At 36.7% G+C, this 25,645-nt stretch overlaps 6 protein-coding genes across 22 annotated transcripts; 3 read left to right on the top strand and 3 right to left on the bottom strand.

Annotated features, from left to right (window-relative positions):
- The first annotated feature begins 3,602 nt into the window (after positions 1-3,602).
- Positions 3,603-5,127, top strand: LOC107221253 (serine/Arginine-related protein 53). 2 transcript variants are annotated; one of them, XM_015660174.2, is made up of 4 exons: positions 3,603-3,981; positions 4,117-4,460; positions 4,545-4,750; positions 4,836-5,127. In XM_015660174.2, exons 1-4 carry the CDS (start codon positions 3,908-3,910, stop codon positions 4,935-4,937), a joined length of 726 nt encoding a protein of 241 aa, XP_015515660.1. In that variant the 5' UTR covers positions 3,603-3,907; the 3' UTR covers positions 4,938-5,127. The 2 variants fall into 2 exon arrangements, with proteins under 2 accessions (XP_015515660.1, XP_015515661.1); XM_015660175.2 differs by having other exon boundaries at positions 3,606-3,981; positions 4,117-4,436.
- Positions 5,128-5,317: 190 nt separating this feature from the next.
- LOC107221251 (integral membrane protein 2C) lies at positions 5,318-8,119 on the bottom strand. Its single transcript, XM_015660172.2, has 5 exons — positions 7,793-8,119; positions 6,705-7,187; positions 6,519-6,633; positions 6,288-6,434; positions 5,318-6,204 (listed from the first exon to the last, which is right to left on the bottom strand). The coding sequence occupies exons 1-5, from the start codon at positions 7,874-7,876 to the stop codon at positions 6,086-6,088; spliced, it is 948 nt and encodes a 315-aa protein (XP_015515658.1). The 5' UTR covers positions 7,877-8,119; the 3' UTR covers positions 5,318-6,085.
- A 1,244-nt stretch (positions 8,120-9,363) lies between these two features.
- Positions 9,364-13,704, top strand: LOC107221250 (cytoplasmic protein NCK1). The gene is made up of 4 exons (XM_015660171.2): positions 9,364-9,953; positions 10,670-10,911; positions 11,303-12,240; positions 12,490-13,704. The coding sequence occupies exons 2-4, from the start codon at positions 10,893-10,895 to the stop codon at positions 12,709-12,711; spliced, it is 1,179 nt and encodes a 392-aa protein (XP_015515657.1). The 5' UTR covers positions 9,364-9,953; positions 10,670-10,892; the 3' UTR covers positions 12,712-13,704.
- On the bottom strand, positions 13,571-16,112 carry LOC107221254 (arf-GAP domain and FG repeat-containing protein 1). Of its 3 annotated transcripts, none has more exons than XM_015660176.2 (6): positions 15,843-16,107; positions 14,586-15,109; positions 14,315-14,503; positions 14,062-14,244; positions 13,799-13,929; positions 13,571-13,708 (listed from the first exon to the last, which is right to left on the bottom strand). In XM_015660176.2, the coding sequence occupies exons 1-6, from the start codon at positions 16,004-16,006 to the stop codon at positions 13,655-13,657; spliced, it is 1,245 nt and encodes a 414-aa protein (XP_015515662.1). In that variant the 5' UTR covers positions 16,007-16,107; the 3' UTR covers positions 13,571-13,654. The 3 variants fall into 3 exon arrangements, with proteins under 3 accessions (XP_015515662.1, XP_015515663.1, XP_046588205.1); XM_015660177.2 differs by having other exon boundaries at positions 13,799-13,926; positions 15,843-16,106; XM_046732249.1 differs by lacking the exon at positions 13,571-13,708 and having other exon boundaries at positions 13,832-13,972; positions 15,843-16,112.
- Positions 16,113-16,115: 3 nt separating this feature from the next.
- On the top strand, positions 16,116-22,765 carry LOC107221233 (probable phosphorylase b kinase regulatory subunit beta). 13 transcript variants are annotated; one of them, XM_046732238.1, is made up of 21 exons: positions 16,116-16,242; positions 16,469-16,535; positions 16,606-16,724; positions 16,999-17,134; positions 17,223-17,430; positions 17,521-17,877; positions 17,974-18,171; positions 18,244-18,382; positions 18,490-18,770; positions 19,006-19,020; positions 19,620-19,850; positions 19,937-20,124; positions 20,296-20,411; positions 20,502-20,644; positions 20,702-20,834; positions 21,024-21,166; positions 21,243-21,445; positions 21,529-21,666; positions 21,742-21,982; positions 22,052-22,159; positions 22,237-22,765. In XM_046732238.1, the coding sequence occupies exons 2-21, from the start codon at positions 16,498-16,500 to the stop codon at positions 22,411-22,413; spliced, it is 3,312 nt and encodes a 1,103-aa protein (XP_046588194.1). In that variant the 5' UTR covers positions 16,116-16,242; positions 16,469-16,497; the 3' UTR covers positions 22,414-22,765. The 13 variants fall into 13 exon arrangements, with proteins under 13 accessions (XP_046588194.1, XP_046588201.1, XP_015515634.1 ...); XM_015660148.2 differs by lacking the exon at positions 16,116-16,242 and adding an exon at positions 16,263-16,326; XM_015660147.2 differs by lacking the exon at positions 16,116-16,242 and adding an exon at positions 16,264-16,307.
- On the bottom strand, positions 18,390-25,632 carry LOC107221234 (pre-mRNA-splicing factor CWC25 homolog). Of its 2 annotated transcripts, none has more exons than XM_046732248.1 (7): positions 25,432-25,632; positions 24,929-25,268; positions 24,228-24,388; positions 23,495-24,154; positions 23,124-23,386; positions 22,875-23,023; positions 18,390-18,400 (listed from the first exon to the last, which is right to left on the bottom strand). In XM_046732248.1, exons 1-6 carry the CDS (start codon positions 25,447-25,449, stop codon positions 22,909-22,911), a joined length of 1,557 nt encoding a protein of 518 aa, XP_046588204.1. In that variant the 5' UTR covers positions 25,450-25,632; the 3' UTR covers positions 18,390-18,400; positions 22,875-22,908. The 2 variants fall into 2 exon arrangements, with proteins under 2 accessions (XP_046588204.1, XP_015515636.1); XM_015660150.2 differs by lacking the exon at positions 18,390-18,400 and adding an exon at positions 21,279-22,387.
- Positions 25,633-25,645: the final 13 nt, after the last annotated feature.

Here is a 25,645-nt window from a genome sequence, read left to right as displayed (position 1 = left end):
TTTTTGGGACAAGTCCCAGATGATACAAATTTTTTTAAAGATTAATCTTTCGCGCCCTTTTGCGCGTAGATTAATCATGAGAATTGGCCGCAGCCTTTTGCGCGTAAATTAATAACGGGAATCGGACGGGTTTTTTTACGCGTCGATTTTGCAAACAGTATATAACAGAGTTACGCACGCTCGATGTGCTGATATTTCAGCTCTCCGGTCAATTTTTTTACGAATAATAAAGTTTTCAAGTTCCACGCCGCCTTTTGCGCGTGGACTTGATACCTTTCAGTTATGAGAGAAAGCGCGGCATTCGGAAACTAGTGCTCAACGCGCAGGAACAAAGTGGATAGTAATAGTGGAAAATCACCTTTTATCTGTTTCAGCTAATCGAACTCTCCGTCTATTTCAGTGAATCAAACTTTTTGTCCTTTTCAGCTAATCAAACCTTTTGTCTGTTTCAGCTAATCAAACCTTTTGTCTGTTTCAGCTAATCAAACCTTTCGTCTGTTTCAGCTAATCGAACCCTCCATCTATTTCAGCTAATCAAACCTTTTATCTGTTTCAGCTAATCGAACTCTCCGTCTATTTCAGTTAATCAAACTTTTTGTCCTTTTCAGCTAATCAAACCTTTCGTCTGTTTCAGCTAATCGAACCCTCCATCTATTTCAGCTAATCAAACCTTTTATCTGTTTCAGCTAATCGAACTCTCCGTCTATTTCAGTTAATCAAACTTTTTGTCGTTTTCAGCTAATCAAACCTTTTGTCTGTTTCAGCTCGTCGAACCCTCCATCTATTTCAGCTAATAAAAACCTTTTATCTGTTCCAGCTAATCGAATTCTCCGTCCATTTCAGTTAATCAAACTTTTAGTCCTTTTCAGCTAATCAAACCTTTCGTCTGTTTCAGCTAATCGAACCCTCCATCTATTTCAGCTAATCATACTTTTTGTCTGTTTCAGCTAATCGAACCCTCCATCTATTTCAGCTAATCAAACCTTTTATCTGTTACAGCTAATCGAACTCTCCGTCTATTTCAGTTAATCAAACTTTTTGTCGTTTTCAGCTAATCAAACCTTTTGTCTGTTTCAGCTCATCGAACCCTCCATCTATTTCAGCTAATAAAAACCTTTTATCTGTTTCAGCTAATCGAATTCTCCGTCCATTTCAGTTAATCAAACTTTTAGTCCTTTTCAGCTAATCAAACCTTTTGTCTAAGCTGATCAAACTTTTTATCTGTTTCAGCTAATCAAACCTTTTATCTGTTTCAGCTAATCGAACCCTCCGGCTATTTCAGCTAATCAAACCTTTTGTCTGTTTCAGCTAATTAAACTTTTTATCTGTTTCAGCCAATCAAACCTTTTGTTTGTTTCAGTTAGTTAAACTTTCTGTGTCTTTTAGCTAACCAAACTTTTTGACTGTGTCAGCTAACCAAATCTTTTGTCTGTTTCAACTAATTAATTTGTCTCGGTTTTTCGTTAATTATATTTTTTACGTATCCAAGCTACGTATATTTTTGTTTCTATCGACATATGTCACTCATTATGTTTTCGTCAGTTTCAGGTAACTGAGTTATCTTGACTATACCGAAAAATTAACGTTTCATTTTTAGGCTTAGGTCAGTCATCTTTTTTTTACCGATACATAGATTTAGCGATGTAGTTCAGACTCGTCACGATCACAAAATGTGGTAAAATTTATTCAGCTGTAGATTTTTTTTTAGTGGTTTTACAGTCTTTTATTGTGATGGTTTTAGTGTCAGTTTTTTCCCGAGTCGCTCATAAGCCATGTTCGATTTGTATTTCACTGTAGAATTATACAGCTCTGTCGTATTTTGGTGATTGTGCTTATTCTACGTCGATTTGTTTCCATTTCTTCGAAGATTTCTGCATCGTCTTCTGCTAGGTAAATGCCAACGTCTTACAGCGATTCGTGTTTTCGATCTTGGTTTAGTTGTCGATTGTTTTGCGTATCCACCAGGTTTTCCATTTTAGGGATTATCTCATACCTCATAACAACAAAAAAACAAAAAACCCGTGCGCGAAAAATTCCAAAGTCAATCGCCGTTCGTCTATAAGATAAAAACAATCACCCTTCATCCATAATCAAAACAACCATTTTTTATTCACAATTAAAACAGTAATCTTTCATCGATAATAAATAGTCAGTAGGTTATATGAACTGAAAAATTTCGAACAAACTGCGAATATACGCGAATACTAATTGATTGGGAAAAACAATTCACTAAAATTAACACGTGAAAAAAAGTCATCTGAAATTTTTCTAAGAAAGTAAGATCGATCTTGCAAGTATTCTCCGTGGAGTAGGCTTACTGGGGATACCACGTAAAAAAAAACACGCCGGGTGCTCTACCGCTTGCGGTGGTGTGGAAACGAGCATAAGTGAACTTATTGTCACGGATCGAATTCATTCTTCAAATTACAATTTTCTTCTTGCGTAAATTTAACTCATTGTCAATAAAAACTGACGTCAGTTAAGAAATTATTTTATACATCCGCTGCATCTTCTTTCGGAATAAAGATATGAGCGTTGACTGAAGGTACATACATATTATCTTCAGCTAACGGTACGAATTAAGTATTAAACATATGAACGGAAATTGCATTCGTGTCGCCTCTACTTACTGGCCGCTTACCGGATTGAGTGCGCGTATAGGAGAGGACGCAGAGAGCGCTGGTCGACGATGAATTCATGTTTGCCATTTTCGATTACGAAAAGCCCCATAAAGCTAGCAGTTTTATGTATCTTTGGTCAACGTTTACAGCCAACCAACGCTACGTATATTGCGTACGCTGCCACGGAAACACTATTAGCGTTTTCCACTGGTTGCACTGAGTGCGCACTGGCTCGAACAGGGGGCACTCGTTCCGTGCATGCGTCGCCCGGCATCGGGGTCAACCTTCTGAGTGGAACACGTCGTAAAACGTATAAAGGCAGACTAGATCATAATTTCTCCTAAATCAGAAATAATGTGATGTTACTTGACCGACTGCGCGACTGTCAGTTTTTCAAGCAAGTGATAAAGAAGCCAATTGAACAAACGTATCGGTAATTTTTTGTTTGAAAATAAATGTCACAAATGTTAGACACAAGCATACAATGGCAAAAAAATTGACAATTCCGCTGAAAAGATAAAAATTAATAAGCAGCAAGTCAAGTTGTCCCAATCTCCTGAAATATACCTAGCAGTTAACCTCTAGAAGCTGAAAAAATGTGTATCCATACTTCGACATCGGACATGCTGTGGATTACTCCTATGAAATTTAAAATTTTGGGAATTTCTCCTCTATCGTTCGGCTCCAGCAAGCATCATCACTGCTAGACGAAGATGAAATTAGATCTACTTCGACTCTTTCACGATCGGCAACCATAATTGCACTGCTTTGACACCGACTCCCGATATCAGTGCAATATTTTACGCAGTCAGTGCTAAATTCACGCACCCGAGCTGCCAGTGGAACACGCTGGAAATACGAGTCTACCACTAGTGCGCTCTCAGTTCACACTCACAATCAGTGCAACCAGTGGAAAACGCTATATGTTATGTTGTCTGCTTGAAAATGTGCGCTAAATGATCTCGAATACGATTGGTTAAAAATTGAAGATGACCTTCAATGGGTACGGGACGCACGGACATAGCTGCGCAAGAACACACCTTATCTTCTTTCAACATGTAATCACGGTGTAACGTCTAACAACATTTGGCATTGTAAACTCATTCCCAACCATCAACTATGGTGACCGATATGCGTTTATTATCATGACCATCGAAACTTAAGTTGAAAATCTTATCTTGTGTCAGTGGCCGATAAATCTCTGGTGTTTTCTGGTTGGGGACACACGGAAAACGCGAGCGTGGGCTGTTGGAGTTTTGTATCAGCAATTACCATAGTTTCACCTAATGGCTAAATATTCGAGTGATTCGGATACGGATAGAAGCAGTAGGCATCATAGAAAGCATCACGCAAGATCCAGGTATATATTTATTCGTCTTGGCATTGGCGTAACTATTACTATTTTGGTATTTGAGAAACGTGAGAATTGACATATATCTGTACCTTATTATTAATTTTCTTTCTGATAATATGCTATACTAATGTATGCCTTCAGGTCCACGAGTTCAAGTTCTAGCGACAGTTCATCTTATCGCAAAAAGTCCAAGCATGTGAAGGGTAAGCGACGTCACCGCTCTCGCTCCCGGAGCAGAGACAAGGAAAGATCGTCAAAATCCTACAAGTTGTCAAGAGCAAGCTCTAGGGATAGAGACCGGCGACGTTATCAGCCCAGGAGATCTAAATCTTATTCACCTGATAGAATCAAAAAAAAAATACGATCTGTATCAAGGGAGGCATCGACTAGTCGCTCCAGTAGTTCTCAGTCAAATGTGAAGTCTGTTGGCGCGGAAAAATTACAGCCGTTGGCTGTTAAAGGTATAATGAGAACTGATACACCGGGTAACTAAAAATTTTGTTGAGCATATTTTGGATTAATTCTCGTTTGGCATAGATCCGCTTTTATTAAGTCATAAAATGTTTTAGATGATTTCCCAATTGAGCCAAGGATCAAGGAAGCTATACTGGATGAAATAAATTCAGATAAATTTGTACCTAAGCAGTTCTCCTCGTCAGTTCAAAGTAGACAGACCAAATCAAGCAATATTGTTATCGATATTACAGCAGATACCATAAAACTCCCAACCATTGTTATGCTGACTGATTCATCGAACAATATTTTTCACACATCGGTAAATTGATAAATAAGATGATCTTAACGTACAATAAACGTATTTTGAAGGTCACAGATTAATAAGATATTACTGTTTCTTGCAGATAATGTGTGACAATGAGGTCAGATTCGACAAATGGGTGAAGAAATTATATACTTTACGTCAAAAGGCGATTGCAGATTCAGCTCACAGTAGTGTTACTTGACGTCTAAGTAATTTAGTTATTTGAGTAAATTATTAATCAATCAATAAATACATCAATTGATCTCTAAACGAAATGTACAACTCGGGAGGACTAGAATGGTAATGTTTAATACACGAAATAAAACGTGTGTATTCGCAGCTTCTAAAATTTCTGATATTACTGACAATGAATAAAACGTGTTTTTCTCCAACTTTGTGGAAGCAGTACCTTATTTATAAATGTCGGTTTCTGTAAGACTAATGTCATTAGCTGACAAGAAGCTAGACATTGCAGTCATATCCGGTATAAACTTTACTTTTACAGATGCAGCGTAAAAAAGAAAAGTCAAAATTAATGTATATTTTCAATATTCATGTGTAATACTGAATACCGCTAAGTAGTAAGAGCAATAATGGTTTTATTTTAATCATAATGTCAATGGCACGTATAATATTACAAACCAGTCGTATTTAATTTATATTCCGCACTTGAAGGCAAAAGTAACAATGGTTCAAATTTTTTTATTCGCCAGAAATTTGTTATGCCTTGGATCTTAGTTAGGATAAATGACATACATACGAAAATTACGCGTTGGTGATTATACGGAGTATTGTATCGCAAATACAAAACTGGTGGCTGTTGCATTTCATACGTCAACAGCTATTTGCTACATAGGTAATAAACTTTGAAATATATAATCATTTTTACGTATGTGGTTAAGCTTTTTTGTCAAAATAGAACAATATGTCCATCAAGATTCATGTTTAAAAACTGCAATTGGATCAAAGAAAGAATTAATTATAGACATATTCATATATATATATATATATATATATATATATACACACACACAACTGCAGAACAGTATATATATAACATATATATATAATATATATACTGTACTGGCATGCTACTCTGCAGTCTTGTATACCAAACAAAAAACTAGATATGCATAATCATTGATATATAATCCCCAGAACCGAATAAAAAGGGAAGAGCATAGATAATTCCAAATATAGCATCAATCATACGAATAATTATAATCATAGTAATGTAAAGAGTGCATACTGTATAATCCTGCATCATAACATGTATTTAACTTCGAATTAACACTAAACTATTGCTGTTTAATCTAGCGAGGAGTAATCTTACATGAGATATCTTATATTCTATTTAATTGAATTTTCTTCATATGCCATAATTTCATCCATATTTTCGATAGCCAGTTCCCATACATCTTTTCCTGAGAACTGGACAAAAGGTGCATCCTTCACGCTCCTTTTGTCAACTGCAATTTCACAGAGAAGTAGGCTGACTGATACTGTTCGCAGAGTGGGGTTTATCAAATAATTGAAGTGTTTTGGTACATACCACTGTGAACAACTTTCTCTAATCTGTATGTTGGCATGTTACGGCATTCTCGAGCTATATAAGGTCCTAAGCCAGACAGATCGGTTATACGAGGAGTAACAACTTTCATTGTTTCACGAACAACTTCAGTGTCAACTTCGTAGTATCCTAAATTAAATAAGAGATAAACATAGACATGAAGCATGATCAACAACTGAAGTAAAAACAGAATATGAGAAGTATTCAAATTACCTCTGTACATTTTGTTCACAAGATCGTACAAACTTCGTGGAGGTAGAACTCGCTCACGATTCAACGGCATAACAAAGCAGCGGTTACCGTCCACATCAATAATTCCTGTTTTGTTCTGAAAATAAGCCATTCATTATGTAAGTTTTGAAATGCATAAATTGTAATAACTGAGAAAAGGATGGTTACTGTGTTAAAGTCATGAATATATCGTCCTTGACGGCCACCACGTAGAATGGGGACATCGATCTTCTCGTAATCTTCGTTTTCAAGATCGATTTCCAGTCTTTCTGTCAAGTAGTTTTTTATGTCGTTTTGGAGCTCCATGGTTTTTTCAGCAAAAATAGCAGCATCCTCCTCCATATTGTTAGGGTCAGAGACCAAAGATTGAGAATTATCCAAAGCATCTTTCAGGTAAGGTGCTTTGTTAGATTCATAATATGGAATGTCACACCATCCACGGAATCTGTGCATTTGAACTCTTGCATATTGCTTGTATATGTAGACACCACCGATTACTCCAATGCTCATAACAAGAAGAGCAGTGAGAAACAAGCACAGCGTTGTCAGTGAATTCAGTCTCTGTGCTCTTTGACGACAACGCAAAACGTATCGTGTAGGTCGAGGAAGTGTAGCATATTGACCCTCTGGATCATCCTTAACGTCCCCCGGCTTTTGAGAAATATCAACAATTTTTTCACCATTTAATCAACATTTTCTTAGCATTAATATTTTTTAATTATTTTGAGCCATTGAACAAGTGATACAAATTGAAAAGCAATGAATTATAAAGTTAATGAAATATCGGCGTGGATTAAAGTGATGCTTCCTATCTGTTAATCATATAATTTATTTCAATAAGCTCATATTTCCTGACAGTTGAGTTGATGACCACTACAGAGTAATTCTGTACTGTGGTTTGTGGTTGCACAGTGAATCTTTGTTTGTTGTTAATTCTCTTCGGAGTAAAATATTGACAAGTCAACGACTGTAATGTCATTACAGGTACAATGACAGTATCATATGAGGAATTTCAGACTACAACTTGAGATAAGATCAGCAGGCTTGACTATTTGTTTGACTGTTCCACAAGTGATAAGACTTTAATGACGTAAATACGCAGCAATCTACGGTTTATGATTTTCTCGAATGAACGCGCCGTTTGTAAAAAATATGAATTCACATACCAATTCTTAATGATGGAAAAGTACGATTGGATACTTTTTGAACGTAAATATAAGAAAAAATGATAAAAGTTTGATATTTATAATACTAACTGGAGGTATCTCGTCCACAACCAATGGTAGCTCCACTATGTCCGCAGCTTTCTTCTCAGTGATGGCTTTAGTGATTATCGTCATCTCGATGTAAAACTTTCGGTGAAGTTATTTAACTCTTCTCGTCGTCAGCACAATAAATATACAAGTCAATTTATTCTGCAATTCTCGAAACTCACCCAATTCGCTTGGTGATTAAGTGGGGTAATGGAACTCGCGCAAAGCTTAAAGTCGATCGAAACACAACCGTGATCCGGACACCAATAACACAACGATACGACAGAATCACGTACTACCGCACACAGAGTGCATGATTGATCGGTGACAGCTGCGCAGCTAGCCTCCACCCACCCCTAGTCTTCCCGTCGCTACAAAATATCACGGCAATGAGAATCTCTAAGCCATCTAGGCGCAGAGAGCGGTACTTTCACGATTGGCAGCCTACCCAGGGTAGCATTATCTCAAAAGTTCGTGTTGTGACCGTCACATGCGCGCGTGCATGACTTTACCGGCTAATGTAGTTTAGTATCCTTGCCTGCCGGCAAACCACTATCTGTCTATTTCCGCAAGAAGAGTCCAAGTAATCAGTGAGAAAACCCGTGCATGTCGGTCGATTGACACGCTGCATCGCATACAACGATTATGCTCAATCCTGCCGTAAATTCGACTCATGTTGCACCAGCATGCATCAATCATGACTAATTCTACCGCAAATTGCAGCCAATTATGGTTTTACATGATCGGATATGCTACAGCAAATTCTACCTGGGCCAGGTAGCTTTCAGTCGCAAGTTCATATTGTGACCGTCACATACGCGCAGGCTAGATTCTGCCGCACTGATACTCTCTGACTGATATATTATCATTAGATTATTTATCAGAGCTCTGCCGGCAGACCACTATCTGACTGTTTCCGCAGTTGTGGGAAGACTTGAACATGTGCGCTACCACACTACGGTGCTGTATTGATGTATTCATTCCATAGACAATGTCTATGATTCATTCATGCATCAATGCAGGTTATTTGAAAATCACATTACAGTTCGTGCACTCCCGAGAAAGGTAAAAGAACCGTTGAATCGCCACCTGCATATGAAAAATTGAAGTAATCAGTGAACAGCCGCGCTGCAGCAGTATGCAACAATCATGCCAAATGTTGCTGTCAAGTGCTACCGAACGCGGTCTTGCATCATCGGATGCTACAGAAAATGCTACTTGGGCAAGCCTCCGGACAGAAAGTGATAATATTATATTCTCCTCTGAAACCCTATTGAACACCGATCTTATAGGTTTGCGATAATTGTTTGACAAAAAATATCGTCTTTGCAAGTTAACGCTAAACCGATTACTACGATTCACTAATTTAAAAGTAATGACGCGATTTTTCATTGCGCTGTTTGAAAATTTCCAGGATTTGCGCTGTGACCACTTATGGCTCCGCGTGTGTTAGGACAGTAGACAAACAACTGTAATCATTTTACCAAAGCCTTGCGTCTAGCTAGTCACTACGATTGACAGAAATTGGTTTCCGAATTGTGAGCACGATGGCGCTGTTTGAAAATGGTAGTTGTAGAATTTTCGAGGGCCTGTAGTCTCTGCGTTTAGTCTGCCTTTAATCGGCGTCTCCGGTTTTAAGGGTGGGTCTGTCTTTTTGTGGGAGGGGTCGTACCGACGAACACGAGTAGGATTAATTGAAAATATAAGGACACTTTCGACGGAGAGCCTCTAGTCAGTAACGAGAGTCGATAGTGGACCCGGTCCAGGGTATTCGAACTTCGAACGAAGTGCGATTTCGTTAGACGACGATACGTTGAGGACGTACACATACGACATTGGTGATTACTACCGCGCGGTGGATGAATTTTCTTCAAGCCCTGTAGGGTCCATCCCTTATTCCTTTCCCCGTAGTCTGCCCGTCCGTTCGTTTTTCCCTTTCCCCCCTGGCCCTCTCTCCTTTGCTTCATTACACTACGTACTCCTCTGTTCATGGCTACAGAGTTCGGGGTGGGGGTAACAAGCTGTATTATCCTGCAGGATATTATACTCAGAGTTGAAAGTTAAGGAGAGACAGGAATTGGACAGAACTGAGCAGCTCCTTATATATCGAATCACCAAAAGATTACTGAAGTTTTATGCAGGAATATGTCAAGTTTAAAAATTGGTAAGAACTAACAATCGAATACCTCTAAAACTCTAGCATTGAAAGACTAGAATTGTAACTGCTTCAAGTTTTTTGAACGTATTCTTTATTTCATCCTCTGCAATGTAGCTGTGGAATTAATCACTCAAAGATAATTTTTGAGGCTATCTATGTTTGTAAATCCCTATCTTATTGTAATTTCTGAAAGTAATATTATATGAATTGTCTCTGCTTCCATTTTAACTTTCAAGTGTTCAACGATTAGTCATTAAGCTCAACTCGTTGGTATCTTTAACATTGGTCAGCTGACATTTTGCATGATTAATTTTCAACATGTTATAAGTGCATCAATAATGTGGATACTCGTTATCTGTATTACAATATGATTTTTAAGTAAAGGCTCTTCTTGTAGCGCATTATAAAGTATTGGTCAATGCTAGCGGAAATGTATTATTATGTAGCTAAACTTATTGTAGAGATATATTGAGCTATTAAGATAGCTGTAGAGCAAATCTTTCATGTACAACCCATTCTTGTCATACATTTCATTCGCAACTCTGGTACTGTAGTGGTCTGTAAAATGTTACCCCTTATTCACGACCACAACATATTAAATTCAAAGACAAACATATGCCGCCTGGTACTTGGACGTGCCTCTTTATTTAAGTTTTCAGCAACTATTATTTATTTCAATTACTTGGTATAATTAATGGCTGATTATTTTGTTTTCCTTAAAGTGTTGGCAATACACTTGCTTAATCTACCTTTGCGAACGATGGACCCTGAACCAAGAAATCAGAGGGTGTGCCAACAATAAAAAACAAAAAAAAGCTAAAGAATGAATGCCTGCTCCACTGACCCTGCCGACACAACACAAGCAGGCTTAAGATTCATTCACGTAGTACGTGAGTAGCCGATAACACGTGCCACTCTTCGACGTACATATCTCTATATTCGCACATGGCAGCCATGAAGCATGGTACGTCTTACAATTGTTTGCTTGTTGCTTTTCGATGTAGCCCGTATATTCTTTTGATTATTTACTACATTTTTGAGATTGAATACGTTTTCTCTTTGTTGTTTGTTTACTTTTGAATATTGTTATTTCGGAACATAGAATGAAAGAAAAAAAAAATCATAAAAAGTGAGCTTCTTTAGTGCTTAGATATATTGTTTGTATATGTTGTTTACAATTGTAATTAATAAAGCAATCTATTACCAATTATTATTCAATTCGAATTAAACATTCCATTTTATCACGAGAAGTTTGGTCCTATTATATTCAATTATGCTTTTAACCAAGGAGTAGCTTTTAGCAGAAGCAGTATGCCATCAATTGAGTGAAGTGTAATTGGATTTCATTCCTACAGGCAAGACCAGTCAGGACGACGTGTGCTACGTCGTCGCCAAGTACGATTATGGGGGACAAGGAGCCCAAGAATTGGATCTTCGTAAAAATGAACGATACTTATTGCTCGACGACTCCAAACATTGGTGGAGAGTCCAGAGTGCCAGGGGTCAAGCTGGGTATGTTCCAAGTAATTACGTCAAGAAGGAAAAGCCATCTCTGTTTGACAGTATCAAAAAAAAAGTCAAGAAAGGTTCAGGATCAAAAACGTTACCATCGAGTAACTCACCCTCAAGAGCGGTCGAGTCGCCAACCATGGCTCGAAGATTACCCGCAGATCCGAGTGAAGCAATTGGAACAGCAGTTGTAAAATATAATTATCAAGCGCAGCAGGCAGATGAATTGTCATTGGTGAAAGGAACGCGGATTCTCATACTTGAGAAGAGTAATGACGGCTGGTGGAGAGGACAGAGTGGCACTCAGGCCGGTTGGTTTCCTTCAAATTATACTCAAGAAGAAGGAGATGCAGATGATACGTTGCACACTTATGCAATGGCAGAAAATGTGTTGGATATTGTTGTGGCTCTCTATTCATTTTCTTCCAACAATGATCAGGAGTTATCCTTTGAGAAAGGAGATCGTTTAGAAATCCTTGATCGTCCACCAGCTGATCCTGAATGGTACAAGGCTAGAAATGGCCAGGGACAAATTGGCTTGGTTCCTCGCAACTACTTACAAGAACTAAGTGAGTACTTGACACAACCTTACCGTGAGCGAGGAATGACAACCAGTGAAATTGGAGCTGGAGACTCATTGGAACGAAGGCCTGATTCAGGGGATAGACCCCATCTTGTTGGGAAGCCATGGTACTATGGAAGAATAACTCGATCTCAGTGCGACACTCTTCTAAATCAGCATGGTCAAGATGGGGATTTCCTCATTAGAGACAGTGAAACAAACGTGAGTTACTTTTGTATTCACTGTATGGGCATTACAGAAAAGCAAAGACAATAGCTAAAATATCAAATTGTATCAAATTCCTTTCACTTGTCTTATTTATATGAAATCCACCAATACCAAATTCACTCAAATAGTGGCTCATATTAATTTATGGATGTGCAATTTTCGATTTGTAATGAATATATAATATATTCAGGTAATCAGTGAACTTTTTCCAATACTGTTTGATATTTAAATTGGTGTGTGTAGATGGGAGATTACTCTGTATCACTCAAGGCACCAGGACGAAATAAACACTTCAGGGTACACGTGGAGGGTGCTTTGTATTGCATCGGGCAGCGGAAATTTCATACTCTCGATCAACTGGTGGATCATTACCAACGAGCTCCGATCTATACAAACAGACAAGGCGAGAAATTATTTTTAGTTCGTCCATTACCGAAAGGGAATCCTAGTAGCAATGGCTGCTAGACTAAAATAATGCAGCATTGTTTTTCTGTACGTAGGATTATCTTAATACCTAATACCTGCCTAGCGTAACAATTGATATGATTACGTTAAGCAGTATTTATACACGAGACTAACATAATTGGTGAGCTCATATATTAGTGTTTCTCTTATTTGTCTTTTATTACTAAATAATTTATTACCATAAGTAATATAATTAATGATAAATAATGAACGTTGGAGCTTCCAACTTTACAACATATTAGTAAAAGTAATGGCAGCTAAGCGAGCTGGTGGGAGATCATTCATTTAGTTGACGCCATGCTTCTTTATCTATTTAATTAATATTGTACTAAGGTGTTGCGTCGACTATGATGCTACTAGTAGAGAATGCCAACGTACCCATGCATACTCTAGCGCACGCAAGTATAACGATCAATGAATGATAATTATTAAACCATACGACGAGTAACCAGATCTATCAATATGGAATATACCGATTAAGTTAAAACAAAGACTAAGTGTTCATTTGTGATTTTGTATTTATTAGAACATTTTTAAGTAAATAAACCATATTTAAGTGTGCACACATCTTTCACCCATTATTGTCGTCATCTTCCGAAGTATTCCAAGTATCATTATCACCATTTCAAACACACTCTTTACATTTATCATTGGGTTGTGTTAATGATGGACGGGTGAAAAGGTACTACGTCATAAAACCATAATATATCTGTATAATTAGTAACAAATATTATCTTTATTTAACGTGTATATTATATTCATAAATAAAAGTATCATTTACTTTTTTGTTATATGAATAAATGAGATTGGTGCTCTTAAAACGTAAAGTTGTTGGCACTAATTGCCAACAAAGTCATGTATATAAACAATTTTTTCGATACTATAAGTATTTTAGTTTTGCATTATTTGTTCGTAAGGTAATTATAAATTTAGGCTTGCATAATCATAAGAAAGGATTGTTCGTATTTCTTGTTGTCGTGCCAACTCCGGATCCCACCTGAAAATAAAATTTATCAAGTTTAAGAATTTGATGTTAGTTCATCGTTTGTAAATGGAATTGGCGGTCATTTTTCATGACCCAACTTACCATGAATGGATTTGCGTGATAGGAAGTCACTTTTGGTTGCCATGCTTTGCTCGAAAACGGCGTCATCAACTGACTAGACGAAACTACGTCACCATTACCAGGTAATCCAACTCCAAACCATTGCTGCTCTGCTACGAAGAAATAAATTAAAAATCTACTTGCTATAAAACGATACTGTTGAAAAATCATATATCAATGCACAACTGAGTCAGGTATTAGGTATCGTCAAACACAAATGTGATTTCTATACTGTTATACATTACCATTATTTGAAGAGAATTGGATTGTCCTGAAGGGATTGACTGAATTGCACGCATTGTCCATGGGTTGCGAATTGTTATTATTATTTACGCTATTTACCGTTGGCTGCCAAGCATTTTCGCTAGTGAACGGATTTGAAATTACATTTGTTGTTTGGTTATTGCCTCCCCAAATTTGATTCGTATCTACAAAAGAGATGTATGAGAATTAAATGTAGTTGGATTGGTAAACTAGATATCCTTCACGCTGACTTACTGGTTATATTGTTGGAGTCCCATACAGATGTCGGCGGAATCACCGGCTCCTCTTTCAATTGCGTTTGCTTCATTAGAGAGTCCAAATCTTTGAGAGCGGCATAACGATCTTCCGATGGTGGTTTGGTTATACCATTGAAATTTGCAAACGATCCTGTCACTTCGTTAGAAGAGAATGAGGAGTCCGTACCTAATTAAAAGAAGGACTACAATTAATACTGCTGAAAATATAAATTAAAAAAAAAATTAGGAATGTAACAATTTGTTCTCACTTTTAGGAGAATTGAAGACAGGATTATTATCAAAATTGGCAAAGCTCGGCTGAGGTGTGAATTGTTGATTGAATTGTAAAGTGGGTGTAGCAGCTGAAAACGGATCTGGAACTTGACTGAAGTCTGCACCAAAGTCTACATTAAATGCCTTCGTCTTCACAGGTTCTGATTTTTTTGTTTTCTGAGCTTGTGAGGAGATTGGAGTTGTTGTCCCTGGTTGAGGAACTCGTGGTATTGCCGTTTCATTAGATTTTGCACTGGTCGTTGGCGATTTGTGAATTCGAGACCTCTTCAGAATAGATGGATCTAAATAATACCGTTTCAGTTCATACTTTGAAATCATTAGATCTTTCATCTTCTCTTCATCTTTTATGTCTAAGATTTTCGGAGTTGGTGGGTCTGCCAAACCAAGCCAAATTCTTCGACAATAATCATTCCCTCGTTCTTTAATATATTCAATTTCCTCAGGTATAAATGTCGCCATGGAAATTGACTTTACTCGGTGGGGTGGAGTTAGTCCTCTCCTGAAAAACATTATATCATTTTACTTGTGTACAAAATGAGAAAAAATTAATACGTAATTAAGAATTTTATTTAGCTTTACGACTGGAGTATCCATTCTGTTTCCTGGCTTTTTTCACTGAAGTAGAGTTATTGAAATAATAGAATGAGCAATGTTTTACGATTGGATACTTTTACACCATACAAGTATAATTCTTTGAAGAAGTGATTGCTGATTTTGATTAAAACATGCCAAGCACTTAATGGTATAAATGAATTGTTTTTAACATAATCAATGAATAGTTCAGTGCGCAATAATCTCTTGGAAATTTTTAATTGTGTAGATAAAGTTCTTAGAAGGGAAAAAATCTTGGTATTCAGTGATAAGTAAATAAGGAAAATTTCAGTCCTGTGACAAGGGAAGCATGTGAATCCACAGCAGAGATAACGTGGGTGAGAGAGAGAGAGATAACTGATAGTTTGTAGTTTCCGTTCTCTTCTAACCTCTTCTGAAATGATATCAGAGATCAGCTGATAAACTAACAACTCGTGGGAAATTATTTTGACATTATTTGACAGAGCTCATCTGATTCCCCACACGACGGTTAGTCCGAATAAAAATTAGATGAGAATGAAGGGGAATTGATAACATACAGGCTATAATCGGGGGCGAGAGAGGTAAGTGGATTTAAAATTGCACTCGAGTAATGTTTGTTGGGACAGCAAACTGTGGAGTTTTAAATCAAGTCTACTTACAACATGCCAGAACATGACGTACAGACGAAGGAACCGATTGTCATATTTACGTAGGTGGGGCCTCTTTGTCGACAATCGAAACATTCTTTGTTCCCTGGCTGTGAAACGAGCTCCCGTAATATTTTCAAGTTCTTTTCGTCCTGCTTTCTCTTCGCTGACGCCATGATTAATAACGTTGGTGAAATGTGAATTTCACGAGTGAATTTAGACCAGCACTCCTCTCGCGGACTCCTTTGGGAACTGACTCACTCACAAGAAGTCCAGTAGGCTTTGATTAAGGCTTCGATGGTCCACCTACATAGAGAAACAAACTTGCCTTATACATCTCTTCGTGAGAAACCTACTCCACTACAAAGATAGATCATTTCAGTTTCAACACGTTGAAACGTCTGTGTTTTAGGTACTTTATGTTCAGCTTATTCAAATGTCACCTTGAATTTTTTTAGTTGTGAAGAAGTGTTTAAGGTTAGGTTTACTAATAAATGTAAATACCACCCAGCCCAGCAGAACAGATTCTCTGTAAACTTCTAATATGCCAAGTTTTATCTGCTCATCAAAGTATTACTGTGTAGTTAAAAATCAAACAATTATAGACAACTTATATCCTTTTTCTTTTTTTTTTACAGGTTATGTTTTGATCATCGATATTTAAACCATGGCACAAATACTCACATCACCGTTAAGTACTCATAAGTGGGTACTTGAGATTGCATTTTCAAATAAAAATTTTATTAATAATTACTGTACCATTTTTTATTTGCAGAGCTCCATTTATAAAGGACAACCGTCAGTGCAGCTTAAGTGATTTAGATGTCGACATGTTTTTGAAAATATCTAACTACGAGGATACTGTCCGCCAACTAGATATATATTATGGCATAGGTGAGACATAACGGAATGGCTACTTGCACTATTTCACTTAGTCAAGGGCATAACGATACCTTCTCATTTTGTACAATGGTTACATTCAATTTAATTGACAGTGTGAGTTGTCATAGTCCATAAATCCTGACTTTTTCGTAATACTTCAGAAGACGTTAGAGGCATTGTGCTACTATTGTTCTAAATTTCCATCTGAATATGTACCTTTTTTAAAGCAGTGTAAATCATAATGTGCTAAAAAAAATTTCACATAATTCTAACCACTTGTTGACAGTAAAAAGACAGTTATTGAGACATCAAAGCTGCATCACAGGCCTTTTTCCTCAAATTTCAAGTGACAAAGTTGTTGGCAGCGTTAGGGAAAGTATTTACTGTGCAGCAGCAATCTGGAGCTTGTATCAAGCCTACAGGTTCGTGTTGTCACTTAGTTAGTTATTAGTTTCCAATGTCAACAATCTCTGGAAGCACATGTTATTGGGGATGTTCTTTTATATATAGACGAATAGATGATGACAGAGGAAAATCTTACGAGCTTGGGCAGTCAGCCATAAAGTGTATGCGAGGTATACTTGAATGCTGGATAAAGCAGTCATCAAGAATCGAATTGTTCAAGCGCAATCAGTGCAACTTGTTTGCTCTGCATTGTAAATTTCATTTAGTTACAGGCGATGAAATATTTCCAGATACAGATTATCACCATTTACAGGTATACTGTGTACTGGCTGAAATTAATTTGCTCGAGCTTCTACAACTACACCTTATAGTTTGATATTTATATTTTCTTGTACCATTACAGATCGATGTTGTTTCTCTTTACCTGATTTTTCTGGTTCAAATGATATCATCGGGCTTGCAAATAATATATACGCAGGACGAAGTAGCTTTTGTACAGAACTTGGTATACTATGTTGAGCGAGCCTATCGCACACCAGATTTTGGTATTTGGGAACGGGGTAGCCGTTACAATGACGGAACACCTGAGATACATGCCAGTTCCATTGGTATGGCTAAAAGCGCACTGGAAGCCATAAATGGATGCAATTTGTTTGGAGAAAAAGGAGCATCCTGGTCCGTTATATATGTCGACATCGATGCTCATAATAGGAACCGCAGCATTTTTGAAACAATGCTCCCAAGAGAATCTAGTTCAAAGGTTAAGTGTTAATAAGTGTTCAATTAGTGTGTAAAAACATTTGGACAAAAAAATTACTTTTTCAAAGGATTTTTTAGAACCGAATCTTGATTTTAGAGTGTGGATGCTGCCTTGCTTCCTACTATTTCGTTTCCAGCATTTGCAACTCATGAAGAAAATTTATACAATGAAACTAAGGCAAATATAATACGCAGACTGCAAGGCAATTATGGTTTCAAACGATTTGGTAGGGATGGGTATAAGACTGTGCTTGAAGAAACACATCGTCGGTACTATAAGCAAGGACAAATTAAGGTTTGGATCCGATATAATTTGTAGTTACATACATTTTATGATAAATGTATGCAAGTTGAAACTTTTCCACAGGAATTTGACAACATCGAGTGTGAGTGGCCATTATTTTATATTTTCATGATCATTGATGGCGTATTCAAAACTCTTCCAGAGCAAGTTGAAGAGTATCAAAACCTGTTGAAATTGAGGCTTCATAAAGACGTTAATGGAGGTAAGCCCTTCCCATCTCCTTTCCAGTGATTTTGCTAATGAGAATTTTTTCACGCTTCTCTCTTGATTTCAAACATTTTTATGACTCGTACGATCTAACATTCACAGATCCTGTGATACCCATGTATTACTTTGTCCCTGAAGAAAATATTGAAGTAGAAAAAGCACAGCCAGGCAGTGCACTGCGAATGTCCAGCATCGAAGGTAGTGGGCAGAAATCAACTGGCGAAGCAGAGAATGTAACCCTTTACTTGTGGAACCAAGCTATGTTCGTAATTGCACAGTTGTTAACAGCTGGTTTGTTGCACATTAATGAGTTGGATCCAATTCGACGTTATCTTCCGTCTTACAATAGGCCACGTAGAGCGGGTAGATACTCTGCGTTTCAGGTAGGCTTTACGAATATTTATCAATGATTTCATTTTTACAGTACAAAAATCTTTATCGTGAAATTTTTTGGATTTGATCGATGAATTGCAATACTTATACTTAAATTTGAACATACTAAAACTTGAAATAAATAGAAAATATGGCATCATACAATGAATATTTGTTGTTGTGAGCACTATTTTGAGATAATTAATACATCTAAAGCTAATCTTATTCTTCTTACGTTTCATTCAGGCAAAGCCCAGCATTGTAAGTAATTCACTGTATATGCCTGCAGTAGTGTAGCTTTGTATGTCACTGTCGATTTGATCGAAGTTTACCAAGAATTTATTTATCCTTTAATTCAATTGTAAACTCAGACGTTTTGTGACAGGCTTAATAACAGTAGACTTTCATTTATTTATATTTTTTTATTCTTTTCATATTCTACTTGACGATCGATAGAAAAAATCTATTTTTTTGTTCATTAATCATTTATTTTAAGCTCACTTTTGATTATTGCCACTATCTACTTGTTCTCGGCATGTTTCTTCTACACTAATCTACACTGCAAAATTTCCGTTGCTGCCATCCAATACAGCTGTAAAAACAAGAATTATAATTATTCAGAAAGTCAGTTGAATCTGCGAACTTTTACAGTGAAAAATTTCTGATCTCTTATTGCAATTAGCGTTTGAATCTGTACTGATTTTTGTATTAAGAGCTTCTGAAATGTGTTAATATGTACGGAAGCAAATGCACTGCGACATTACATTTCTCGTAGTTGATTAATGCACGATTTACCTTTTCCGCCATTGAACCTACAAGTTACTGCAATTTCTTTCTATAATCTATAGTAACTCTTCTAGGGGACGCACACAGATCTGGTTGTACAGATAGTTTTAATCGCAGAGTCCATGAGGCTGCAGGCTATGATGGCTACATATGGTATTCAAACACAGACACCTCATGAAGTAGAACCTGTACAAATCTGGTCATCCACTCAATTGGTTAAAGTCTATGAACAACTTGGAGTCAATAAGAAATTAGATCTGCGTGGTCGACCTGCGAGGCCGGTTGGTTCCCTAGGCACTAGTAAGGTATATTAAATTACCGATCATTTTTGTAATCGGATTGAAAACCAACTTGTGATTTTTTTTTCATTACTTGCCAATTTTCTGGCCAGGTGTACAGAGTTTGCGGTATGACGGTCTTATGCTATCCCTTGATATTCGAAGTTTCTGAATTTTATTTATATCGGGATATGGCACTACTGATTGATGACATCAAAACGGAGCTGCAATTTGTTGGCAGATATTGGAGACTCTCTGGCCGGCCTACCGTCTGTCTTCTTATAAGAGAAGAACACATGCGGTACTGGCATAATAAATTTTATGCAATTTGAAAGTCGATAATATGTGTTGAAATTAACACTGACCTAATTATACAGCTAATCGATTTTTTATTGAGAAGTACAGAACAAAAATATACATAGTTTTCAAGAGGATCTGCATAAAATATTCTTCTTGTTAATTATGATTCTAGTGACCCACAATTTAAACAAATGTTGGATTTATTTGCAATGTTGAAAAAAGGATACTGCGATGGAACTAAAGTAAGAATTGGACGCCTGCAAAATCTGATCTCGTCTTCATGCATTGGTAACTAATTTCCTTGATACGATACAAGAATACTACATAGTAGACTACATAGACTGCATTAATACATTCCAATATTTTATCTATTTGTAGAGCATTTAGACTTCATGGATACCATGGACACTGATCTATCGCTTACGCAATTCCGACAACTAGAACATGACTACATTGGATATCAGAGTTTGACAGATGTACCCCGGGCACTGTCGTATTCTGAAGAATTAAAAGAATATTCCGTGAGTAAAAGTACTTCATTTATTGAGAACATTTATTCCAACACAATCATGTTTTAGAAATACATGAAAGAGCCATTATGCAACATATTAGACGAAATTCGAAATACAGATGGACTGTATGCTAAATGTCAGCTTTATGGCATCTTGTTGAAACGTGAAGGCATTGACTACAAATGTAATGGACTGACAGGTACGATTTTCTTCATATTTCAATAGATTTACTTGAATCTTATCATCTGTGCGTTTTGTGTATTCATCAATGCTGTTGCATGTCTAGAAAGACAACTAATTTTCAATGTATTATCACAATTGAAAACTAACAATATGATGGAACTGAATAATTTTCAGTTCAACAACAAATACATTACCATCGTTTTAGTGGGTGATCACCTCAGGGGTTTGTATCAGCAGGCTGGTGGCCTCAGATATTGGATGGCAATCCGTTACTGTAGTAGTATGCTGCATCACACTGTCGACAGTATTAGTCCGTTTATCACAGGCGTCCTTGTCAATGGAAAACAGGTAAAATCAGATCAATCGGATAAATTCATAAACGATGGTAATTTACTAATTTAATCGGTCTATTTATAAATTTCAGATAACAGTTGGTGTGGTAGGTCAAGAAGAAACTGTGTTCGATAAACCAATGACTCCTGCTGAGATCCAGTCCGTTATGTATTCTACGATTCAACCTCATGACATAATTCAAGCTGTCCTTCAACAGGAGGTTCTACTTTATTGCGGTAGACTTATCGGCACCAATCCAGAAATGTTTAAAGGCATTCTTAAAATACGTGTTGGGTAAAGTACAACATTTGAATATGACACTTGAAGTAGTTGACCGAAAATATAGCTAACAGATATCAAATTTAAAATATATATAGTTGGGTGCTAGAAGCTGTCAAACTCTATGTGCAAATGTTTGGAAAGAACCCAAAACCCATTGAGAACTATAGCCCCTACGAAGTTAGACGATTCTTGATGAAAGTGCTGACCATCAAGGATTGGGCAGTTACACAGAAGTAAGTTCAGATTTGTTTAGAAACAGTTAATTATTTTGTGCCATGCATTATTGCGTATTGCACATTTTATTTCAGTTTGAGCATATTAGGTAGAAGGAAGATTGAAGGATGCCTGTGCAGAGTGCCTGCAAACTTTTACAACCAGGTATGGGAAGTTCTAGTTCGTTGTCCTTTTGGGATTACTGTCAATGGGCGAGATTTGGCCCAAAAGCCAACATTATTTAATATGACGCGATCGGAGCTTACATTTGCACTCCTAGTTGAATCTATTCTCAATCATATTCCATTACCGGAATATCGCCAGCTGGTCGTTGAGGTAGGTATTTTTATTCACAATCAAAGATTAATTAAAGTGAGCATTCTATATTGTTCATATTTCTTACAGCTTTTGACTATTGTGTCAACGATACTATTGCGAAACCCTGAGCTCAAATTTCAGAAACAATTAGATCTGAACAAGCTTGTTGAAGATGCATTCATCATGTACTGTAAGGTGTGTAAGGTCAATTATGCGTTAAAAAATCCAATTTTGGAAATTTTTTCATATTCTCCTCAAATGTCTGATTTCAGGACCAGAATATAGATAAGAGCAAAGACATGACTCCGTTATTTTCTGCACATTTCACAATTACAACAGGATACCTTGCTCGGGCTGTAGTCAATGATGTCCTCATTGGTGGATGCTTTTCCACTGCTCTAGATGTACAGGACAGTGTTGAAGCTGATGAAATGTGTAAGATTACATAACTTTAAAAAGTTAAGCTTGTGTCCTTGTAGTTACTGTACTGCATGTACCAAATAACGTGTATATAATATTGAGTTATATCACAAGTGTTGGAATTGTTGACAGATTAGCACTGAAGTCGAATAAGATAAGACATATTTCTCCTCATTCAAGTTTCAGCCTTTATAGCTTCTATACAAATATGCTATTGATGAAAACTTAACTTTGAAAATTTAGTTGAAAAAAAATAACTTTATGAATTTGGACTTTCTGATAAATTTAGCAAATGCAACCATATATTGTGCTATACAATTGTATTAAAATTTCAATACATGTAGAATGAAACGATGATTTAAATGCACAAATTAAAAATAACTACTCTCTTAATATTAAGAAACATCTCAGCATAAAAATATAGGTTATTGCTTAGCTAAGTAGACATGTAATTGAATCATAATCATTTATTTACATAATTTATAATAACCTTTACGTATTCATTGAAGATATTTTACAATGGATTATCTTTTCGCAAAGTTTGTGTCCATTGCTCGCCTTGACCTCTGGATATTATTCATATTGGCTTTGATCCTTGATTCGACGGTTCCTACCTCAGCCGCAACAGCTAATTGTTTTCTGAAATCACGAAAATCCAAGATGCACATCAGATGAATTACATCAGCAGAGAGTACCAGTATATTCGATAGGTAAAGCATTCTGGGTTCATTTAATTCACCTGATGAATTCTTTGTTGTAAGTTTTATCACTAATTTCCCGTTTTTCCTCATCACGATACCTCTTCACATTTTGTTCTCGTTCCTTATCTCTCCATGACGCATTGACCATCATTTCTTGTCTTCGTCTCTCCTTTTCATCTTCTGTCAGCTTTTCTCGCTTAGGTGGTACCCAGCGTTTCTCTGCCATTTTTTTTTCATGCGGTTTCACCGTATCTAAATGATTAGACGTTCCAGATGGTACAATTTTAGTTCCGTCAGACCTCTGAAATTTAAAATATTAGTTTCTTAACATATGATTCAAGGGGAAACTTCAAATTTTCACTTGAGTAACGGATCAGATATACCTGAAGCACAAAAATCTTCTACTTACTATTAGACCATAATTTCCTCTCGATTTCATGTGGTGTTCTTCTTCGTCATTACTGCTATATTCAGGACTGTGTAATCTTTTTGTTTCTGACCTTAAAGACTTGCTGGATTTCCTACCAAAGTCATTTGAATTTCGACGTCGTTTGGTTTGGTGTCTATTTTTTTGGAATCCTTCAGTGTGGTTAACACTACCGGTTCTTTTGTGCTTGTCCTTAGACCCTGAGGCATCTTCCTCGTGACTGTAACTATTATTTTTATATCTTCTTCGATCCAATCGCTCATGTCCTCTTTCAGTATCATAGCTAGTGACTCTCGACTTATGGCTGCGTTTTTTAAATTCATTTTCATCAATGCTAGGCTGTTTCTTCCACGATTTATCTTTTGAGTTTGTTTTTCTTTCCATTTCTTCATCCTCACTGGTTTCTTGAGAATCGCTCGACTTTTTACTCTCCTTTTTCTTCTTTTGTTTTTGCAGCTTTTTCACGGACATTAGTAGGTCTTTTTCATTTATTTTATTTTTAAGCTTATTATACTTTGCAGCTAATAAATTGTCCAAGTCTTTATCACTGTCGCTACCTTCAGAATCATGCTTACTCTGCTTCTTGCTTTTCCTTTTTTTATGCTTTTTTTCAGCCTTACTTTTTGTTGCTTGCTCTTCCAACTGTATACAAAATACAAATGATATGTTGCCCAAAATTGCTGTACTACTATATTGATTTAATTGAACAACTCACTAGCTGTTTAAGCTGCTTCAGTTTAACAGGATTTTTCAACAACTGACTCCGGCTTTCCATCTCTTTTTTTTTTATAGCATACAATGGATCTTCTTGTAATTTTCTGGCTAAATCCACTTGTTCATTGCCCGAAAAGAATCTTAGTGATGGTGGTATGCATTCTGCAGAGGAAAAACAAGTGAAAGATAACCACAATAGCAAATTTTCTATATAGACAAAGCACTTAGCGAAAATGCTATAGTTGAACCTCGATTCTGCAGACTTTCGGCCCCTATCACACGAGAAAGAATCTGCGGTAGCACCAGAATTGGTTCTCTAAATTGTCCGTAGAATTGAGGTCCGACTGTATTTAGATGATTAAGCAACCCTATTTGAATTATCCAAAGAGATATACAATTGGAGTAGAATTATGCTACGCAAAAGTTTACTGGGCACGGTGTTAGTAGTTGATCCAATCCTTCATGGTTTTAGATATTCCAAACCAGATAACATTGTTGACAGATGTTACTGTTGTGGTATTTGGAAAACTACAATAACTTATGGACTGAACTCTTTCTGATATAATCCACACTAGTCCTGGGGGACTTTATTTCAAACTGAAATTCTTTTCGCGACTTGAATAGAGTTACAGTGTTATGTGTGGGTTCACTGAGAACTACAAACGGCTCATTTCTTTAATTATTTGAACCTTGGCAATTTACCATATTCTACATGATTTTTGGGTGCACGATTTTGCTCCGCTTCTTTCTCAGCCTGAGCCATCTGTTCAAATGGTTTATCGATAGCGCGTCCTAAGAGATAATCTTCCCGATTTAACATTTGATTAGGCCCCTGATACATCCAGTCTAATTTTTTATCCTCTTTTTTCTCAATTACGCCTTGGTCCATGGCATATTTTGTCATATCTTCTCGATCTTTCTCCATCTCAATCTCACGCTTTAACTCCGCTATTCTTTTCTTTTCCTGGCTGTTCTGCTGCTCCGCTTTCCACACCTTTTCCATATTTTTCATTGTAGAAGGATGCCATGACTTCTTCAAATTCTACATAATTACATAGTCAAACACGTTATTATAAGAAATTTTATGTTGTGTTTATGTTATGAAACCTGGGTTATGGAAAAAAACAATGCAAGAAATTCGGAGTAATCAAGGTAGGAAAAAAATTATTATATTGTAGGTTATTACATTTTATTCAACTACTTACAAGGTCTCCGCCTCCCATCTTTGAAAATCGGTGGTAAATTCGGAGCTTTCTTACTGTTCTTCGAATGCCTCACAATTTCCACGCAGCAGATTATGAACTTATGTCAATAATACTGACACAACTGAACATTTACTCACAAATAATCGTTGAGAAGATATTAAAACCACAAAGTAGTAATATGGAAAACCACAGGAAAATTACTAAGGTCCTTTGC

Source organism: Neodiprion lecontei, chromosome 2, assembly GCF_021901455.1.
Source record: "Neodiprion lecontei isolate iyNeoLeco1 chromosome 2, iyNeoLeco1.1, whole genome shotgun sequence".
NCBI classification, from domain to species: Eukaryota; Metazoa; Arthropoda; class Insecta; order Hymenoptera; family Diprionidae; genus Neodiprion; species Neodiprion lecontei.
This window is presented reverse-complemented; position numbering and strand designations above follow the sequence as displayed.

Coding starts and splice junctions, on each gene's coding strand:
- LOC107221253 (XM_015660174.2), top strand. CDS start 3,908: ATGGCTAAATATTCGAGTGATTCGGATACGGATAGAAGCAGTAGGCAT. Junction 3,982..4,116: donor AAGCATCACGCAAGATCCAG/GTATATATTTAT, acceptor GTATGCCTTCAG/GTCCACGAGTTCAAGTTCTA. Junction 4,461..4,544: donor AATGAGAACTGATACACCGG/GTAACTAAAAAT, acceptor AAAATGTTTTAG/ATGATTTCCCAATTGAGCCA.
- LOC107221251 (XM_015660172.2), bottom strand. CDS start 7,876: ATGACGATAATCACTAAAGCCATCACTGAGAAGAAAGCTGCGGACATA. Junction 6,634..6,704: donor ATATTCATGACTTTAACACA/GTAACCATCCTT, acceptor GCTTATTTTCAG/AACAAAACAGGAATTATTGA. Junction 6,205..6,287: donor AGAGAAAGTTGTTCACAGTG/GTATGTACCAAA, acceptor GTGAAATTGCAG/TTGACAAAAGGAGCGTGAAG.
- LOC107221250 (XM_015660171.2), top strand. Junction 12,241..12,489: donor TTAGAGACAGTGAAACAAAC/GTGAGTTACTTT, acceptor TGGTGTGTGTAG/ATGGGAGATTACTCTGTATC.
- LOC107221254 (XM_015660176.2), bottom strand. CDS start 16,006: ATGGCGTCAGCGAAGAGAAAGCAGGACGAAAAGAACTTGAAAATATTA. Junction 13,930..14,061: donor CCAATTCTCTTCAAATAATG/GTAATGTATAAC, acceptor ATTTCTTCGTAG/CAGAGCAGCAATGGTTTGGA. Junction 13,709..13,798: donor ATCACGCAAATCCATTCATG/GTAAGTTGGGTC, acceptor TTTTATTTTCAG/GTGGGATCCGGAGTTGGCAC.
- LOC107221233 (XM_046732238.1), top strand. CDS start 16,498: ATGGCACAAATACTCACATCACCGTTAAGTACTCATAA. Junction 21,167..21,242: donor TCCTTGTCAATGGAAAACAG/GTAAAATCAGAT, acceptor TATAAATTTCAG/ATAACAGTTGGTGTGGTAGG. Junction 21,983..22,051: donor ATCGCCAGCTGGTCGTTGAG/GTAGGTATTTTT, acceptor TATTTCTTACAG/CTTTTGACTATTGTGTCAAC.
- LOC107221234 (XM_046732248.1), bottom strand. Junction 24,389..24,928: donor CAAAAATCATGTAGAATATG/GTAAATTGCCAA, acceptor TTTCCTCTGCAG/AATGCATACCACCATCACTA. Junction 23,024..23,123: donor TACAACAAAGAATTCATCAG/GTGAATTAAATG, acceptor TCGTGATTTCAG/AAAACAATTAGCTGTTGCGG.